A 21,550-nucleotide genomic window follows, 5' to 3' on the forward strand; every position below is an offset into this window, starting at 1 on the left:
CAGCAGTGATATTGATTCCTGGCCTCCCCATCCTGCTGGTATTTACTCTTCCCCCAGCATATTTCTCAAATCTTTAATATATATTCTTCAGTGTAAGAAAATATTAGAAATCCCTCTCCTTAATTTTTAGGCAAGTATATTATATTTGGAAAGTATAACTGGGAAAGATATTATAAGTCAGTAAGTCTCATTATGACCTGACCAAAGTTTAGACACATTTGAAAACTCTGGTCTGAGAACACTAGCTGTTTGGGAAAAATTATTGAGTTTTAAAATTAAAGCATGCTTCTCTCTTCTTTAGAAGGGACAAATGCAATGAGGAGAAAACTCTCCAGTGTTATCTAAACAGGGGTATTATCTAAACAATCCAGTATTATCTAAACAAGAGCCAGTGGAGACCACTTCAAAAAGGTTATAAAAACAACTTTAGGAGGACAGGTAAAGAGCAAGAATAAGCCAGAAAATATAGGAAAACTATTTCTAGGCAACACAGCCTTACAGTTTACTAGAGCAAATAATGTTTGTAAAAGGAATAGAAGCTTTCTTGGACATACACTGACTCCAAGAAAGATGCGTATGTTGTAACACAGAAAGTCTTGCAGATCACAGATACATTTTGCTCATAGGTGCTGAATGGCTCCAAAATAAAGGAAAAAGTGTCACAAACAAAGGCATGGCAAAAATTGCTTGCTGTGTTCTTCAGACTTGTATAGTTCTGAAATGGGTGGAGTTCCTAATTTGGTGGCACCATTTACTTAGGAAGAAAGCAAAATAACTGCTTTAACTGAACACTGAAATCTCACAGAACAACGTAGAATGTTAACTTTCAAATAGTGGGGTGCTGCAGCATAAAACATCACTTGTTTGGAATTAAAAATCTCTTAGCTCTATTTCTTCCAGTTCAGCCCACATATGACACAAATGGAACAGCTTTAGCTTCCCAAGAGGAACTGTCTGACATAATTGTAATTCAGCATGTGTCTACTGCCAACATCTGAGGCAATGCCAGACATAGTCACCTTAGGAGACTGGCAAAGAACAACTAGGAATGCAACTTCCTGATTTGAGGGAAATCTAGCAATGGTGGGGTACAGTATAATTAAAATTAGAATCAGCAACAAAGTAAATTCTGATCAGTAAAGACCATCCCTTTTCTGTACATATTACATCAGACTGTCACTGAAAGTAAGTCTTCTTTCCCATGAAAATAAACTCTGTTCTCTTTTCCTCAACAGAATTCTGTTCCCATCTGCACAGAGCAGTCTAAACCCAGATATAATGCTTGGATAGTTTGTACCCTTGTGAGATATTCTGCATTTTATACAAATTAAGAATTGTCCTTGCTACTCTGGAACAGGATGAACCTCTTTTCCTATCTTGTTTCCTTTGTAGAGAAAGCACTAATCATGTAATTGTCATCTCTAGGTAGGACAAATGGTTTAAGTGATGAGTTTCTGCAAAATGTAGCAAAGCCTGAAGAAAATTAAATCTGTAATCATTCATCCAAGCTCACTATAAAACAAACAAACAAAACCAGTGACCTAACGCACACACATGCAAAATAAGTCAAATTCCTGCAATAAAAATACAAGAGTCTTGTTTGGCTTGATAACACAATGGCTCCCTCTGCAGGGTGACACATCTCATCTGGATATAAAATGGTCTTGCTATGTAACTGATGTATATCTCAAGCTGTTTCCAATGGAAGACAAATTCTCAGGATCAGTGAATCCTGTGTTCAGATGCAACTGTGTGTTTTGTGCAAAATAAATGTATTATGTATTAGATTGAAAGTAAGTGCTGTCTCACTTAAACATCATTCTCTCAAAAAAATTTTTGTATGTGCCAGTTCTGTTCCCTTTCCCACTGCTAAATCCATGACGACCTCACAAATCTCTTTGCAATACAACAGAGATCTCAAATATGTTATGTTTCCCTCTTTACTTAGCAGAGTCCACACATTTGAGGCCTTCTTTCATAAAAGAACAAAATATTGATGAAAGAATGTAAAATCTGGTTAAAAATATACACAGAAAAAAATAAAAATAGGGAAGGGACAACACTCAGAAAAACAACAATGCTTAGTTACACTGAAAATTCTATTTCTAAGAAAAATAAGTATCTAGAAAAAGAAAGGAAGGCATGGTTATCAACCTTTATGATACTTCAAAACTTCAACGTAATTTCTGTTTCTGTTCATTGTCTTTTAGAGATTCTTCCTTTCAAGAAAGGGAATGAAATCTTGAAATCAGAGGACGGGATTGAACAAACACTCCAGAAAGGAGATATGGTCAATCAAAAATTAAATTGAAAAATCCCAAAAATCTGAAATGGAGTAACTACAACCAATTGTACTGAGTTGAAATGTGGTGAAGGGAAAAGGACCAAATCTTCCCCAAATTAATCACCCTGAAATCCCTAAAATCAGGAAAGAAAGGAAAACAAAGAGACAGAAGAGAAACAGAAGAATTGAAATTGCAAAAGAAAAAAAAAAAAAAAAGAAACCACCTGATAGGTGAAAACAAGAAAAGCCAGTGGGATGACCTGAAGCGCAGGAATATGGCCCAAAGCTTGCCCAATTGACCCTCACTGAGATCGCAATATTTCATTCCCTTTCCTGCTTCATGCCAAGTCCGGTGCTAATAACGTGCCTTCTCATGTGTACCAAATATTAATTTAATTTCTTCTTCAGATTTAACACGTTACAAGTTTTTATTTTATATAACTCTGGTCTGGGGAGAGCAAGAAAGAGCATTCTTTATGTTTGAGCTGAATAGATGGAATGCAGAGCCAGGTCAGAGCAGCAGGCAAGGCAACCTTGGGCATCAGGCAATTGGAACTCAAAGGCTGCAGCACTTGCCTGAGGCAGAAGAAAATGGAGATCAGTTGTGGGCTTCTCCCTGCTGCTTGTCTTCCCAGTTTTGCTGCCACAGAGAGAGGGACGCAAGTGCCAGGCTAACCCCAAGGGGCCGCCTGCTGCCAATCCTAAGTAGCAGCAGGAACAGGCATTCCCATCCTCTGGGACAGTTCCAGCCTCACCCTCCTCCTTTTTTCTTTCATGAGAAACGACAACACTCCTTAACTGTGGTGACACAGACTTACAAAATACCTGAATGCAGATATTTTCAAACTGAGATGTTTGCACATACATCAAATATGAGCTTATGAAATCGTCCACCATCATAGCCAGATTTTTCTCATCTCTTACCTCTGGATATTAGACAGGCAAATTTTGTTATTGAGCTGAAGGTTGTTTATATAAGTCAAGAATAAATGTATTCTTAAAAGCTGCTCTTTCTGGGTGGTTTAGCACAGTATAGTGGTTGCATATCCATTTCACTTAGCTGATGCAGTATTCTAGCAGGAAACATCAGCAGGAGACCACTGTTATGCAGGGCACAAGCAAAAAGGGTGTGCTTGTGAATACTGATCTCCTGACTGAGGTAATCACTGTGATAAAAAAAAAAAAAAAGTCAATAGTATAAGGCCTTACTCTTCTGCATGAAGTTAGATACATTCAGCACAAACCTAGTTTCTTCCAGGAGCTGAAAAAGGAAGAAGGTCACATGGTTGTGGAGCAGATCTGTTGCCATCCAACAGTTTCTTGACTCCATGGGATCCAGCACAGCAGCAGAAGCCCCAGGTAAGCCAGTGGGCATGGCTTCACAGGATTCATGACAGCCTCAAAACACAGGGTGAGAGGGAACCCCTTCCCCAGCATGAAGGAGATGCTGAAATGCGTCCCAGCTGTCCTGACACACCAGGTGCTGGGAGGCAGCAAGTAAACTGAGGCTTCTGCATTTGCAAATTAAAAATGGCATTTTAGCTAAATCATTATATGTATTTTTCTATTAATGCACAAAATCAATTAAACATCCTTAAGAGAAATTAATTGGCTCTGAGGTTATCATGGTACTCACCACACCCATAATTTCCCTTTGCATGACAGGATCATGAATGCTCTTACCAACTTGTTTATTTAAAATCTTCATTAATTATATACACTGCTTATCCCTTCTTATCCTTTTGTCCTTCCCACTTTCTCCTTCTCCTATTTCTTAGTCTGCAGTTCTGTTACTCAATAAACAACTAATTGTTCAAATGCTAATTCTAACCATTGTCCATTGCCTGTAATAGGAGAGAAAGGCCCAGCATCAGTTTTCTATCAGTGTTTCTATCCACACTGTTATAAATTTTCCTGTTGTGACAACACCAGAATAGACCAAAGATGGATTTTTAATTTTTTAAAAAGATGATGAAACTGTGAATAACCTGATGCTACTCAAAGACTGACAGTTACAACACTTAAATTCTGTAGCAGGGTGTGATTTTTGAAACAGTGCTGCAGTAAGTATAGGAAATAGTTATATTTAAAAGATGAGCAAATAGGACTGCAGCACACTAACTTCACAGAGCCACACTTACAAAGCCCATGACAGGCTACAAGAAAAAGTTACCACCAACAGTTCAAAAAACTTACTTTAAGGTTGCTAATTCAGCCTACAGCCCCAGGGACACTGACACTCAAAAAGGCATTGCAAGGGCATCACAGCAGGGTGCCCACATTGCCAGCTCCACATTTTCTAATCTCTTAATGAAAACTCTTCATTTCATGAAAGGAAATGAAATCTCGCAATTTCAATGATTATCATTTCACGAAGTTTCAGTCATTCTATTCAATTCCATTCCGTTTTCACTTCATTTCAGAATTTCATTTTTTTTCACACTAACCTTTTAGCAATCTTGGGGCTGTAGCTGAAATGTCCATCCCCATTTATGGCCCTAATCTGCGAGGTGTGAAAGCAGCAATGTTGTGCCCCTGCCATAATCCTCTTGTCATGCATTTTCCAGCCCCAGTGTCCCTGGAGCTCTAGGCTCTTTTTCTCTCTTAACCCCAACTCTAGGCATAATAGCATCTTGTTGCTGTGGCTGAGGTTCTGATCACCATGGGAGGTACAGATTAGAAAGATGTAGAAGCAGGAAAGTTGGTGCCCTGCCAGGATTGCCCTGGCATGCCTTTTCCAGCCCCAGTTTTCCTGGAGCTGTATGCTCTGCAGCTCTCTGAACCCCAACCTGAACCCTAATGGCAACTTGTCACTGCTGCTGTGATCCCCATCACCGTGGCTGGCCCAGATTCCAAAAGTGTAGAGTGAGCAATCTCAGTACCCTGCTGTGATGAAATTTCTTTATTTCATGAAAGGAAATCTCGAAATTTCAGTGAAGTCATGAAGTTTTGGTTCATTTCACTGTACTTCATTCCATTTCAAAAAATTACCTTCTCCTAAGAATTTTCATTTTTTTTCAATTTCATTTCACTTCCTTATATTTCCTTTCTTTGTCTTCTCCCTTAACTTCATTTGTTGATTTTTTGTTTCATTTCCTTTCATGAAAGGAAATCTCGCTATTTCAATGAAAATCATGTCATGAAGTTTCAGCTCATTTCAATGCACTTCAAACAGAGCACCTATAATAAGAAATTTACCACAACCTCTAGTGTTCAGTTTTCATATATTGTTACATGATTGTCAGTGTGGTAAATATGTGGTAAATTCTTTATCAACTAATAAAGAATCACACACTTACTGTTAATTACTCAAATTTTACTTTCATAAATCTGAACAGTGGGTAATTTCTCTTTACAAATGCTCTACTTGATCTTTAGAAAGGCCAACTGAAACACTGAAATACTATTGTCTTCTCAGGTCTTACTACTTCCCTTCAAGCTGTATCCAACAAGCTACAATATCAGATCACATTCTTGTTGGTGGGGAAAAAATATTTCTCTGAGAACAAAATTATATAAATAAGATCCATTTAATTATTCACTGAAGGCTCAATATACACAAAACATTAAAATACCAAAAGTTCTGAATGGCAATCCTAAAATATGCTTTAAGGAAATTCCGAGTAATGACATCCATCAACAATTTTAGCAGAGATTTCCATACCGTGACCAAAAATGAACTACTTGGAGAGCTTCTGAGGCTGAATCCCTTCAGTATTTCACAGCTTAAGAATGTGGTTTCCTTTGGCAGCCCCCAGACACTGCCACTGAAACAAGTCTCCAGCCTCAACAGTCTAGTGGCTGAAATTCCAATTCTCATGTCTCTTCAGCTCATCCCTGCAATGGCTTTACTTGGATGGCATTTACTTTTGTCTCATTGTGTTTACTGCTGTCATCTATTTGCTCAGTGTCATCACTGGTGATAATAAAAATGACAGATGAAGAGCTGAAAGTCACTTTCTTCTTTGGCCTGTCCCCTGCTTTCTGAGACATAACTATGGGTCGTATTGGTTTGTCACTCCCTGTTGCTGGTGTCTCTTTCATTGTCCTCTGGAACCTCATCAGGCGAAAGCACAGGAGTTGCAAAAGGCAGCGTCGAAACTGCAAGAGAGAATAAACAGAATTATGTTCAGCTTCCTAAACATTCACTGTCACCTACAAGCAACTGGAGGGCACAGTACAGTAAATGACTCAAAATAAGAGACTTCTGCATATCTTCTGAGTTAGTTTCAGTAACAAAACATGCTGCCTTTGTAGTGGGTACTTTTTTTCTCTACATCTGAACAGGATCACTAAGCCAACAGAGGGCACTGAAATGCAACTGAATATTTTACCAGCTACAAGCGAAAGACAAGAGGACTAGGTTCCAAAGTGTGCTACAGGTTTTGTTTCCATATGCAAAAATCACACATTAGATCCAACAGGGAAAGAATATTCTCACAAACACTTCACAGGAGGATACGGAGGGCAGGAACAAGGGGAGGAAGGGGATACAAAGGCATGTTTTCTTCCTTTTAAGTAACTCCAGGGTCTGGAATTTTAATAAAAGCATTTAACGTCATAGATGTAAAATGAAATTTCAATGGTTAGTAACACAGAAGTCAAGTGTTCCCATTGAATATGGATGGAACAGAAGTCTTTTAGATAACCAGCAGCTACCTGTGACACAGGAAGTCTGTTCTACTGTGTGTCTAAATAATGTGAGGTATTCAGTGAAAGCTCACACCAGCACACAGAATGGAAATTTGAGTAGTAGCACTGTATTAATTCTCTAGTTATGGTCTCCCCTTTAATAAAACAAAGATCCAGGTATGAGAGTTAAAGATGCATTCATTCAGTAGCTCCATGTCTGCACACATTTAAAGTTCAAACATGATCCTTTGGGGAAGAACCCTGGTTCTACAAGAAATAAGAGGGCAACTTCCCCTTTGCTTAATAACCTGTAACAATAATTTCCTGAAATGTATGAAGAAGACTTCAATCAACCAACCAAAATACCAAAAAACCACAAAACAAAAAGAACAAAAATCCCAAACACAAAAACATCTGGGAGCAGGTGCATCTTTTCTCTGAAAAGGGGGTAGGACATCTCTTTTTAACAGCCTTCCTTTTAGCTGTGTTAAGGATTACTCTGTATTATCCTGCATGGCCAGTGCCTCTGTTTTCCCAGATATCATGCAAGAAGTAATCTGACATGCCAAGCTAGAACAAGGTTTTGTTGTGGAAAATTAATCCTACTCTGACACGGAGAAGGCAATAGGTCTGTCCTGTTGGGAAAGGAACCTAGCTAATTACAAGATCTCATAGAAGGATAATCTCAGAGAAAGAATGGTAATGGGAAAGCCTTGACAACTTCAGAGGTAATGGTCTACCTCAGAGCAGCAAAGAAGTTAGACTGTACAAGGATATCAGAATGAGTTCAGATAAAGGAAGGCTATTATAGAGAACTTGTTTTAGGATTCCTTTTGAGGGTAAAATAATCAAAAAACATTAAGCAAAAATACTATAATTTTGGTCCTAATCTGGAATCAGGGGCAAGAGAAAAAACTTCACAATGCATCTCCAATTAGCGTGTTCAGATGGTTGATACTTATCCTGGCTGTGTCTTCACTGGCATTATACCTGGTACAAGTTTGATTTGCTGCTGGGTATCAGAACCCACAAAATGTTTTTCAGAAAAGATTCTCAGCCTCACAACTAGGTACAGAGTCAGTGCCAGTGTATTTAAAAAGTCACTCTGTTGAAAAAGCCTTTTTGAACGTGACTGTTGTTAGCTTCCAATATCCAGGATAACTCTGATATTGTGTAACTGTGGATCAGCCTGCTGTGAAATGAGCTGTGGGGGAAGAACAAGATGCCACATTGGAAGCCTCTTGCTTTTACTCAGGAAAGCATTTAAGCTCCCCCTTGCCCTGGGTCCTGACCTGAGCTGCACTCAGCCTCTGCTTGGCTGCCCGCGTGGCTGATCGGACCCACTGACTTGGCCTCCTCATCCCCACAGGCTGCTGGCTGGCCCAGGCTGCTGCCTGGCAACTGCAAGCCAGTGTAGGAAATCACAGAAAATTCCATCTCTATAATGGGTTTAAAGGTAAGGAAAACTCAGGAAAACCCCTCCAGCAATCACTCATGGGTTTTTACCCTTCGTCAAGGGATTCTATTAAACTTCAGATATCTTTATACAATCTTGATTTCAGAAGTTTCAGAATATGCATGGTACACTTCCAGTATCAGTCCTTGTGTTGCTATAACACAGAAGTCAGAGGCAAGTGTTTTTATTCTTAAAAAATAGACATGGATTATTCTAAACTTCCTCTGATGGAATTCTGCTGTGGTAAGGGAGTGATTCAGATGAGGTCTTCTAGTAGCAATCCATTTCACAGATAAACTGTCAAAACTAGAAATTTAAATTCTGACACTTTTCTGTCCCTTTTGTGAGTTAAATGTTTGAATTCACATATAAGCAAATTAAATTTATGATCTGGTGGTATTTAAGCACCAGGGATTTAAGCAATCAGGGATTTTATTTCTTCTAGATTGTTACCATTTATCCTAGCTGTTGAAATTTTAAATTTTTTTTCAGATTAAAGCATATCAAACCTACACTTCACAAGTGTGATACTGGCTACTAATAATTCAAACAAGAAAACCTATAGTGTACCTACCTTTCTACTCATGAAGATATAGATAACTGGATTATAAGCAGTACTTGACTTGGCAAAGAAAGATGGGATGATAGCTACTGTTGGAGTTACAAGGTTGCTGTAGCCATATGTTATCAAGAGGGAGACCACTGCATAGGGCATCCAACAAATAAGGAACGTGGAGATCATCAAGAAACACATTTTAGCCACCTTCTTTTCATATCTTAGAAGTTTGATCACTTGAACTGTCTGGAAATCTTCTACACAACGAAGCTGTAGAGAAAAAAAATCATAAAATAAAATAGCTTTATGTTTTACTTGAACCTGAATAGTTTTACATTTATTTGTAAGTAACTGACTCACTCTCTTAGTTTAAGGCACAAACACCATACACCTTATCTTTTAAACCACAATTCTTCTGGAAGCTTGCATCATGTTTCTTAGATTTTATCCCCTACCTTAAGTGTAAAAATACAAGCTGAGAAAAAATAGAATAGCTGATCTACTAGAAAGCAACAAATCCAGAGATGTAACAAAGCATGCTGCAGTTATAAGTACTTTAGAAAAATAACTTGCCCTCAGCTATTGCATAAGCAAATTCAGTTTACATTAGTGGTCCTTTGTCTGACTTGTTAGACAGTCCTGTAGATACATGGAAAAAATCTTTAGAGAAAAAAAAATTCATAGATTTCTCTGTACTGCTTTGTCACATAGTATGTTACCCTACAATCATGAAATCTCTAAAGCAGAACACTAGACAGCAGGTCCCCATGTTACCTAAGTCATAAAATAAGGAAAACATAGGACATGAACATGAACATACTCCACAAATTATCCATTCTGCCAATACTGTTGACCATAAACTTGAGTGGGTCCATTTCTCATACTAAGGATTTGGACTGAATTTTCAGGTGAGGATCTGATGTGGATTAGTAAGCATAAGCCATTCCCATTTACTTCCTCCCAGTAAAACCACACAACAAATAGACCTCGGTAGCTCTAGACTGGTTCTCTCCCAATCCTACAACCTATCTAGTGCTACCTGACATAGATGAACATTCATCAACAAACATTCAAAAGTTTAAAAGGGAAGTGAGAGTGCAAATTTGGCTTGGAGCCAATCTTAATATACATCTTCAACATTTTTCATTGATAACATTACTTTAAGGGAAGTCTTATTTGAACTAACTTACCATTCTTACTGCATGCAGAATATGGCCATAGCAATAGGCCATGATCCCAACAGGTGCTACTAGGCAGCCAAGGAAAAAAAGGAGCACAAACGAGGTATCATTGGGGTCTTTTGACTTCCAGTCCACTGAGCAACCTAATCCATGAATTTCCAGTGTGTATCTGTTCCAGCCCAAAAGAGGTGCTCCAGTCCAGGCCAGTGAGTACAGCCAGATGTACGTGATAGCGCGCCAAGACCAAGAGAAGTCAATCACTTTTGCATGGACCACCCGAATGTAGCGTTCATAGGCAAGCGCAGTGAGAGTCATAATTGAAACAATTCCTGAAAAAAAAAAAATCAATTAAATTATTCACAAATACTGTAAACTGGACTGCACTCCTCTTGATAAATGTTTCCTTTGCTAGCAGGTTAACTCAAAATTACCTAGATTGCATTATGAATCTAATACCACTAAGATTTTTTGTGCATTGCTCACTACCTACTAAGCCAAACAGAATCACCAACTTCAAACTACTCAGAGTAGGACACTGACATCTGGTCCAGGATGTACAATGGCTGAGAAGTAGGACAAGGAAAGAAGAGACTAAGCCAATACCTCTTCCTAAACATTACTTCATTCAGTGAGGTATCATGGTCCAAGGTTTGGGGGTTTTCCTGCTGGTAGTTGTTGTAGGATTTCTTGTTGTTATGTGTTCTTTTGGGGTTTGTGGTTTCCTTTGGCTGTTTAGGCTTTTTAAAAGAAAAAGCTATCATATAAAACAGAGATAATCAGCAATAAAAAATCTTTTCAAAACTTAGTGAATTGAGAGCTGAGACCGAAATTAAAGAAAGCCTTCAGCAACTGAAAGCATAGATGTGCACCTTTACTGTGAACAAATTCCAATTTATTTCAAGATATCCTGGAAGTGTTTGCATTCCAAGAAGAACCAGGAAGGCAAAGCATTACATTGCTGAAAGTGTCCCATCTGAAAGACATTCAGTTATTTTGAGTGTCCTTTCCTATCTTGCTGCTTTCATAAAAATATCAGTCCTTGTTTATTTATGCACGATTTTCCTTTTCTGTCCACCTCAAATCCAGTACACAATTATTAACATGTTATGACAGAAATCACACGTTATCTTCAGCTCTCAGTATTACCCTATCCAGACACTTTTAAAATTTCATGAAGCCAAGGCATTTCTGTCTTGATTAGAATATAAGGATTTCTACTTCAATGGTCTGTTAACACTTGATGATCAAAAACCAAATTGCCCATCAGGCAACTGCCAGACATCTGAAATCTGTTATGATTCAGTCATCAAGTTCATAAACATAGGCTCTTAAACAACAAAAGGGTGTATTTCACAGCATTCTGTGAGATTATACATATATCTGTGTCTAAATCTGTATAGATTTTATCTAATACAAAGCACAAGTATTTTTTCAGGCATATGCACAGTACTTAATTTCTCCAAGTACATTCATATATGCCATAAGCTCTAAGAAGGTTAATTGTGCAGATTTCACTACCAAAGAGAGAACCATTTTATACTCAGCAAGAACCTGATCTCACTTTGGAAAATGATAAACATTTCTGGAAGATAAATTAACAACAGCACAGAAGGACCAGCAACATGGATTTTAGGAAGGCAACTAAGAATAACAAAATCTAGAGCAATACATAGCCTATCTGTAAAGGTATTCAACAGCAAAAGCAGTTTATTATTAACCAAGTATCTCACAGTAGGATATCCTTTAGGATTCTAAGAAAGTTACTTTATGCTGTAGCTATTAAACTATTCCCTTTTTATAAGAGATGAGCTTAGAAATCTTTCTTGATTAAAAGGATTTCCACTCTAATAGAAAATGTGCCACACTCTTTCATAGATCTCTTTAAAATGAAATAAATTTTTAATGTGCTTTTTTTCTAGTTATCTTTAAACCTTCATCACAAAAAGATGTAGACATTGTTGGCCATGCAGTAACCCTTCACATTTAGTTTTGTAGGGGTTTTTTCCTTGTATAAATATTGCTGTAGAATTTCACTTTCAAAGCTTGAAATTGGACTAGCAAATATGGACAAGAAGGTTTCCAAAGACCTAAGGCTGGGTTTGTTGTTGGGTTTTTTCGGGCTTTTTTAAAATGAAGTTGAAAAGCTGAAAAGTCCTTCATGCCTTTTTTTGTGACCTAACATGCAGAAAATACATTGCACAATATGTACCTAAGCAAAATATTAGTAGGCATTAGAAAATAACTACAGGATTTCATAGGTACTATTCTACACTTAGGCTGGCTCAGGTAAGTGCTTTATTCAATCAAATGCAGTCTACTTCTTGAACACAAGGTAAGGCAACAAGTTCCCCTTCCATTTCTCTTACCCAAAGATTAGGAATTACAAAAGTTTACCTGACAGTCATGATAGTCATCCACAGACATGTTTATGGAGAAAAATCACATCACTCAATTAAAGGCTCTGTTTGATTATATAGTGCACTGCAGCTTTGTCTGATCAGTGGAGAAAAAGAACAGCTCCTCAGGATGATGAGTCAGAATACCTAAATTAACCTTTTGCTCCTTACCACCATTGAAGGGTATTCAATGACTAATGTCCCTGTGTGGTCTTAATACTTCCCCATCCCTTTTATGAGTGCTGAATTCTAGCCATGATATAGTAATCAAAAGCACACATGCTTGGCTGAAAGTTCGGATGTTCACAAGCAGTAAATTCCTAAGTCCTTGACATTCTCAAGGAAGTCATTGAATGCTCAGTATCTCTAAAAATCAGTATGTGGACATTTGAAAAATGTTCTATCAAGCCCCTTTCAGTATAAAACCACTGCTCTTCAAAGACATACTTGAATTTTCCTCCCTGAACTGTAAATGGGACCTTGGACAGCCTGTTGGATAGTATGCACCAAAATGCAAATCCCTGTTCTGTTGGTATTCAAGGAGTGTCTGTTAGCACACAGATACTGAGGTAGGAAATGCAGCACAAGATGTGTATGATTTATGCATGCCTATGGCTCCATTTTCTATGTTTCATTCAGTTTCTGTAGTCTAGTGCAAAGGAAAGCACTGAATTTTACTTTCCTCCCTGCCCCCACTCCTCCACAGGAGCTCTTCTGGAAATTAGCCTGAGTTGCATATTTTAATAGGATGAAGTGCATGCTGATTAAAAAACCAAATCTATTACAGAAAGCCATTATGGTTATTGTTTGGCTATTAGCCTCCTCTTAGCAAAAATACACATTTCAAACCAATTTCTACCTTTTATCTGAAACAAATTCTGTTATTCTTCTTGAGGTACTGGAGATCTACATATTTTGATCAAGGCTAAGACCCAAGATTCTGAGAGTTTATTTACTCTACCAGCAATTTCTACTCTAAGAGTTTCTAACTCTTTCAGAAAGACTTTACTGTCCAGTGTTTACAGAGACTGCATGTCTGATATAAGATTTCCATTTCAGATAATACCGCTGTCTGTATATGCTGATTATAAACATAAACACTCTTTGTGTTTAGGAACTGCCACTAGTTTTAGCTCTGATTTAAGCCTGGGCAATTACCCTAGCACAAATGGGGTCATTCCCATTGAAGCTGCAGATAAATGTAGCAAAACTGAAGTGTCTTCTTGTTTAAGGCACTAGTTTGCAATTTCTATGTTGCAACTCCTCTTCTTCTCCAGCAGCCAGCCACACAGAATCAGGGAGCAGCGACAAGCTACTTTTTGTTATTTGCATGTTTATGAAGAAAATTCTCATTTTTGCCATTTTGTATTGTTTTCCTACTGAAATACTGCATTCAGTGTAGATTTTATTATGTATCATATGTGCTAATTATCTCTTCTGTATTCTGGGCTTTTCCAGGAGACAGTTATGGATACATCATTAAATACTTCAATCTGCATAGTGTAGGTCATTACAGAGAAGACTGCAAAACACAGCTAAGCTGTACTGCATTATACCATACAATGTGTATATTCTGACTTTATATCCTTAATTAGAAGAAACATATTGCAGTGCCTTCATAACTGAAGTGTTACTTTCAATGAGTTTGAACAATCACAACAGCTTCTGCCCTCTCCAAACAAGATACACCTTATTTTCATATTGAGTCCCTGCCCCAAGCATGGCCTATAATTTGGTCAGAGGTGATAACAAATATTCCCATAGTCTGACCATCTCTACAGAGCAACTGCAGCAAGTAAAATTAATTTCTGAGACAGACCATGGCTTCTGTCAAAGGGTGTGGAAGAGGTTTTACAGCGACTTCTGTGAGCCAGAGAGAAGTTTGATAAGAGGATCCATGCTTACCCCTGAAAGGATTTTCTACCAAGGTCATTGTCATAAAAACCAAGAAAGAAAGAAGGATAAATAAGAGAAACCTGCAACTGTCTATTCCAATAAGCACTTTGTTTGTCCTTTGTGACCAATGAGTAAAGTGTAAACTTACGAGTTTTGTAAGAATGTATAAAAAAAAAGCATGCATGCTACAATAAAGTTTGAAGCCTTCTGAAAATGGAGTGTGTTGCTTTGTATAATGTCCATCTCAACTATGACAAAAAGGCATATTATTTTGTATATCAATTAATCCTTGCCCTACATTCAAGTGCTGAATGACTATTTTGCATGCCTAATCACAGAAGAAAGCCATCCTTCTGCAATCCCTCCTCTCCCCTTCCACATCTGAAAGGCTAGACAACAGCAATTGAGTAGAAGCAATTTCCTGTCCATGGCAAGAAAAGGTGTTGTTGCACTCTCTAGTTTTGTCCTACAAAATATATAACTTGTCTATCTGAATTCAGCAATTAGGCATTACAATACAATTTAGGCACCAGCTATGTATCACTTCTAATTTTACACGTAATTTCAACATCTGCATTCAAATCTAGGTAGGTGAAAAATCACTTCTCTTAGACATAACATACATCAAATATATTTTATATGTAGCTGTCCTATAAAATTACGGTGAAATAAATCACCTCTTCCAGATTCAATATTCCAAGTGATTAACTTAGTCTGGGGGAAAAAAAAAAAAACTAAAGCTGAAAGCATGCTGATTTGAGCCTCCAGCTATTTGTAACACAAGTTCCTAAAACTATCTGCTGAGTAACAATTGAAAATGCTTTTAGTGAGATTAAATTAATGCATATAACATACATGAGTAATGCAAGAGAGTGGCGCAGGACATCGCTGTCACTGTGCAGGGAAGAGTCTTAGATGAACAGGCTGCAACTGAAGCCAGGTCCACAAGACACTCTCAAGCAATTAATCCTTACTTCAGTATTTGGTGGGTGTGGTGGTATAGCCTTACCTTGAAACAAATAAAAGAACCTCAGCTGTACACACAGTAGCTTTTCACAGAAGAGTAGAGTCTGTAAAATTCTTACAGTTTTTCCCATCCTCTAGTTCACATTACTGGAATGGAGTATACACCCAGATATCAACCTTGATTTAGTAGCTCATTGAGATCTAGCTGCTGCATACCAATGGTAAGTTGTCCGGAAGGGACATAATACTTTAAATTAATTTGACATTAAAAGCTGGCAGTGTTTGTTTACCCTTACAAAAACAGCTTGCAGTTAGGGAAGCCCGAGGTCTCTAATCACATTTCAGTAACAGTAGCCTTTCACTTGCAAACAAGGTTTTATGACACAAAGCCTACCCCAGAGTACACCCTGACTACACAATCTTCTATCAAGAGACTGCCTCAGATAAAGAGTTTTGGTGCCTGTTCCTCAAGATCATTCCTGTTATTAACCAGTTTTTCCACTCCTTTCTTCCATTGCACATTTAAACTTAGAAGGTGTTAGAACACCAGTACTGGCCAATGGTTTAGCTAACATTACTTTTAGCAGAAGTGATTTATGCTTGAGGGGTTATGTGTGTATGCTCCACGTGATAAGACTAGCTTACCTCAAAACCCTCAGGGCCTATTTCAATGTACAGAAGGTATTAAAGCAGACACCCACTGCCTGGGGGTGAGCAGTACACAAATTTCTCTCATGCACATCAAGTTCTGACAGTCACTGTAATTCAAAAAAAAAAAAAACCCTTAAATATCTGTAAGAGCCCAGCAGATAAACACAAAGATCATGACACCCCGACCATGTATTTCACAATTACCCTCTTATCTGAAGAAAGAAATTATCTATGTTTGCTAACCAAGACTTTTGGGTATGTTTAGCTGTCAGGGGTCTTCTCTAGAAATCATATGGGAAATCATACGGTCTTCTCTAGAAATCAAAAAGCTATGCTGTCAGTGATAGCACACCTCCCATATATCAGCTGTACTGCTAAAACAGATAAAGAGATCACACAGATCTCTACTACTTACAGCTTGGTTGACGACAGACAGGGAAAGAGTTAGAAGCATTTTACATAAAGAGAGGGTGGCAGATGCAGTAGGGCCTGCATAGAGCTGACTGCACACCTCCATAGAAAGGTGACCCCCATGATATAAATATATCACTTAATTGATGCACAGCTATCATATCACCAGGATACACCACCTGTAACAAACACTAGAATTCAATGAAACAAAATTAAGTGGGGATTAGTGTCTAAAACAGACAACTGCGTCAGGAAAGCTTAGACTAAGACTTGTCAGGTAATCATTTATGTCGTTTTCCCTACACTGATATAAGAGGTGCTAGGAGTGGCTTTGTAGTAGAGAAAAAAATCCCTTCTTGTGGCCTCTGCTATGAAGACATGTACCTAAACTGTATATTGACCTCAGACTCTAATGAGTAAAAGAAAATAGGGACTCTTATTTGTGTGACAAGGACAGATGTTCAGTAGTCAAAATGATCAGTTCTGCACTGTAGCAAGCAGGTCTCTGCACCTTCTAAAGGCTCAATGAAAATCTCTCAAGTCACAGAAAACATAGGCAGTAGCACAAACATCAGTCTCTTAGCTGTGCAGTGCAAATCAAGAGCAGATGTTCCTACATGGGCTTGTCTCAAGACAAAGTTATGATAATGCAGAAGTAGACTATTGTGAGGAACACAAAAACCAGACATTTATTCCTAGACAGACAATCTGTAGTTATGCTGCCATCTTCTCAACTTAAAAGTTTCAGACTGTGATCTGCTTACAGTGTCTAAGTTCCGGATCTTACCACACCTCCAACTGGCTGGAAAAATGAGAAGCACTTACAAAGAAAATGCTCAGTTCTTCAATGAAAAATTATTAGAAGTATAGAGAGTGCCCTCATACCTGTGAGGGGGAAAAGAAGTTGTCTTTATTTTAATAATAATAATTGTCATTATTCTGTAATGAAGGTTTCTGAAAATACAGATGCTACCAGTTTATTTTAAGCACAAATGCCACCTATGTATTTAATAATATTGAAATCCTTAAGAGGAACACAGAAATAACTTGATCTCGGCTTTCAAAACAGTATGAGGAAAAACCTTGTAACAGCACCTGAAAATTTAAAATAAAGCTGCTGAATCATGATCTTCAATGTGATCCCTGATTAACTACAGAAATTAGGAAGAATCTGATTTTTAAAATTGGTTGAGCATTATCTCTGAATTTAAAGTGAAAATTCTATTTAACAAAAAGCAAAACAACAACAACAACAACAACAACAAAAAAAAAAAAAAAAAAAAAAAAAAAAAAAAAAAAAAAAAAAAAAAAGCAGATTTAATCATTTGTCCCAAACTTGTTTACTATCAGGGGAACCTCTCATTTATAAGTCAATACATGCAGAGAACAACTTACACCACGTATTGGGTCTTAGGGGCTGTTCTTCTGATTAAAAAAGATGCATAAGGATGGAAAGTAAAACTGAACAGCCTTCAGGCCTGAAAGGCTGGCACAGAAAGCTCACATAGCAATGTCCAAGATCATATCCAAGAATTAAATCACAAAGTTGTAAATAAAGAGGTTTTGGTCATCTCATCTAAAATGAGCCAGACTGGGTCCAACCCCAAGGCATATCCACACCACTAAAGTAACTTCACACGATCCTTATGGTTTAATACATTCCATATCCATGGTATCAGAGCTACCCCGACTTTATTCTAGAAACATCTTTATTGTGTCATTGTGGCTTCCTGAGCAATTGAACACTGCAAAGCTGTAAGTACTCTGCTTAGTTAATGAGAATTTCACTTTTCAAAGCTGTCAATTTTGTATGTCTTCTGATCAACGAATGTACTTTGTATTCCCAGAAGTTTCTGGGGAGAGTGTTATATTTTCAGAAACACTTGTAAGTAATACACATGTAAGACTTCAATTACATTACTTTCCCTACACCATCACCTCAAGATAAGAGATGACTTGGGCTGCTATATACAGAAGTGTATTTATAAATATAATACCTGGTTACTCTAAATGAAATCTTAAATCAGTGTCTTCACCATTACCAGGCAAAAAAAAAAAAAAAAAAAGCAAAAAAAAAAAAAAAAAAAAAAAAAAAACAAAAAAAAAAAAAAAAAAAAAAAAAAAAAAAAAAAAAAACCACAAAAACAAACAAACAGACCCCACCCAAATAAAAATCAGGGAAAAAAACGCACCAAAAAATCCCCCCCGCCCAAAAAAAAAAAAGAAAACACAAAAAGGAAAAAAACAAACCAAAACAAAAAAACATGCAAAAAACCCAACCAATATACCTAATCCAAAACAACAACAAAACATCACCAAACAGGAACAAACAAAATACTTTAAAATTACTATTTTTTTCCATAAACACGTTACAAAATGAACACAGAAGCCGTGGTAGCGATAATCCAGATGGCAAACAGAGTATGATGCTACCTGCGGGGCATCATTTGTAATTTTTTTTTCCTCAGCATTGTCATGGCCCTGCTTTCCTATGCAGATAGGGAACCACTTTTCAAAAACAGGAAAGAACAATCCTCCTATTTCCAGATGAGAATGTGAAAACAATGCTGTGGAGGTTAAAATTAGACATCACTTTATCAAATTAGCATTCAACTATGATAGCCAAGTTAAATATTTTCTATTGCTTTACATGGCAGCTGAAAAAAGTAAACTAAGGCATCATTCCTGAACATTAAGTTGATCATTTACATATGATCAACTACACACAAACACACACTTTTCCAATAATAATAGTAATAAAAAAAAAATCTTCCCGATGAAGCACATTATGGAAGAGGAACATAGCATGACCAACCACAGGAAGATGTAATTTTACAAACCATAGATGCTAACCTGACTACTCTCTAGATAAGGTGCATGAATTTGCCTACATTTCTTTGGGAAAAAAAATTCTTAAATAGAGGAATGCAGGAAAGCATCAACACTAAATATATTTATAGTAACAAATTATGTAGCATACCTCAAAATAAATAAATTAAAAGTCACATGTGATCAAGCAATTTCCTTGCCGACTTATATACCTCATTGTTTCTATTTCTATTATTTCAGAAGATGGTACGAGATTAATAGAGTCTGTTTTTTTACCCTAACTATGTATCTTATTTTTTGAACCTATATGGAAAATGCCTCCATCAGAAATAATAAGTATAATATATAAAAGATAAAGGTAAGAACAGAACTGTACTTTACATCCCCTGTGTAAGATTAACATTCAGTTGTCTGGCAGCATCTGTTTGGCAGACAAGTACTTGAGTTTCTCAAAAATTTGAACAGGCTGAGTGATGGAGACAACCTTATGCCATCGAGGTGCTCTAGCACTTTCCCTGATACCAACAGCCACACAAATGTCTGAGGTCTGTGCACTGCAGAAATTATCTGGTACCAAACACTGCACAAATAATTAACTACATCCTGCACCCATCAAAACTTTCAAGACATAAAATTTTTGCTGCACTATGCAGCAGGAGTCAAACCAGTAGGAGCAACCACGCACCTTTGCACATACATAATGACCACAGAGCCATGTGAAACAAAGGTTATGTATGCAGGAAAGCTACAAAGCTTATTGAAGACGTTACTGTGTCATCTGAGAGTCAGTTTTCAGTGTATAAATGTCCAGTGGGTGCACTGTGATCCACCTCTAATTTATACACCTCTTCCAGAAGAAGTATCTAACATGAGCTTTAGATTTCATAACTGGCTAGCTAAACATTTACTATCACCATTAGAAACACGAGTTTCTTCTTTTGCAGCATCCTTTACTGGTAAAGAAAAAGCAATATTCATCTTAAGAGGCTGCATTTACATAGCTGGACTGCTACCTATTCTTCTGCAGACTTCTGCAAAGGGTATATATTAATTTCAGGAAGGAAAGCAGTCAAGAGCTTAAAGGTTTTGAAAATAGAAGTAGTGTAAGTACTCCTTCTGCAGTGCTAAAATTTCAGTGGTTTCCCAAAGCCCAACCGTGACACTGTTATGACTGAAAGATGGTACCCGAATTTCACATATGGATAAGGAAATTCAAGGCACTGCCACACACTGTGTAGCTTTATAAACAGGCAAGTCGCAACACTGAGAAGGCTGCTGGGGAGCAGTTTTCAACCTGTTCCACAGAGGTGGAACACTGCTGACCCTGCACCCAGAGTTATACATGCTCCTTCTCCACAGACTACAACACTTCCTATAAAATGCAGTGGTCTATGCTCATGAATTCTGCACATCACTTGGTTAACTCGAGACCTCTTCTAACAGCGCTGCTGCTCTTTTCTCTAAATGTCCTATTACACCTTACACAGGCAAAGCAGGAGGTCGAAAAACTGATTCTCGAATAATTTCTTTTTTTGCTTCGGGTCGTTTTCTCCAGCACTGTCGCTCTTTTTTTACCAAAAAGCGTCGGCTCTACCCCCGCGCCCCCCAACCCCTTCGCCAGGGCGGCGACTGAACCCCCCGGGCCGGACTGCCCCGCGAGAGCGGCAGGAATGAGGCGGTTGGGGCAGCGGGGATGCAGCGGCTGGGCTGGCAGGGAGCAGTTGGGGCGGTTGGGAAGCGGGGACGGGGCGCGGTACCGCCGGTACAAGCTGGCGAGGAGGGACCCAGCAGGACAAGGAGGGACAGGCGGCGCCCGCGGCCCCAGCACCCACCGAAGAGGCTGCTGCTAAAGCCGTCCCAGACGCAGCCGGCGGCGTCCCACACCCAGCGGCTCCTCAAGCAGGACATAAAGGTAAGGCTCACGCCGAAGACGGACACCAGCAGGTCGCTGAGGCTGATGTTGACGAGGAAGAGGTTGGTGGGCGTGCGGAGCCGCTTGAACTTGTAGTAGAGCACCAGTACCAGCAAGTTGTTGCACAAGCCCAGCATGCCGATGGTGGCGACCAGCAGCGCCAGCAGTTCGTAGGTACCGGCGCTGAAGAGCGGCCGATCGCCCGGCACCTCCTGCTCGGGCGCCGCGGGCGCCGGGCGGCTGGAGGTGCCCGTGCCGTTCCCCGCGGGCATAGCTCCCGGCCGGAGCAGGGTTAAGCCTCCCGGCTCGCTCCCGGCCTCATCGCACACCAACGCTCCGCGTAGGAGGAGGAGTCCCCGCTGCCTTCCCGCCCCCGGAGG

General features: G+C 38.7%; 2 protein-coding genes across 3 annotated transcripts in view; one reads left to right on the forward strand and one right to left on the reverse strand.

The window, feature by feature from the left end:
* Positions 1-5,795: 5,795 nt before the first annotated feature.
* OPN3 (opsin 3) lies at positions 5,796-21,498 on the reverse strand. The gene is made up of 4 exons (XM_053973733.1): positions 21,091-21,498; positions 10,119-10,438; positions 8,947-9,198; positions 5,796-6,385 (listed from the first exon to the last, which is right to left on the reverse strand). Exons 1-4 carry the CDS (start codon positions 21,440-21,442, stop codon positions 6,116-6,118), a joined length of 1,194 nt encoding a protein of 397 aa, XP_053829708.1. The 5' UTR covers positions 21,443-21,498; the 3' UTR covers positions 5,796-6,115.
* The window catches only part of WDR64 (WD repeat domain 64), a 66,829-nt gene continuing 66,359 nt past the window's right edge, over positions 21,081-21,550 (forward strand). Inside the window, exon 1 of one of the 2 annotated variants that reach the window (XM_053973729.1) lies at positions 21,081-21,170. The gene's annotated coding sequence lies outside the window, so the exon portion shown is untranslated. The remainder of the gene's footprint in view (positions 21,171-21,550) is intronic. The other variant, XM_053973730.1, reaches the window with a different exon arrangement.

This window comes from Vidua macroura, chromosome 3, assembly GCF_024509145.1.
Source record: "Vidua macroura isolate BioBank_ID:100142 chromosome 3, ASM2450914v1, whole genome shotgun sequence".
Lineage (NCBI taxonomy): Eukaryota > Metazoa > Chordata > Aves > Passeriformes > Viduidae > Vidua > Vidua macroura.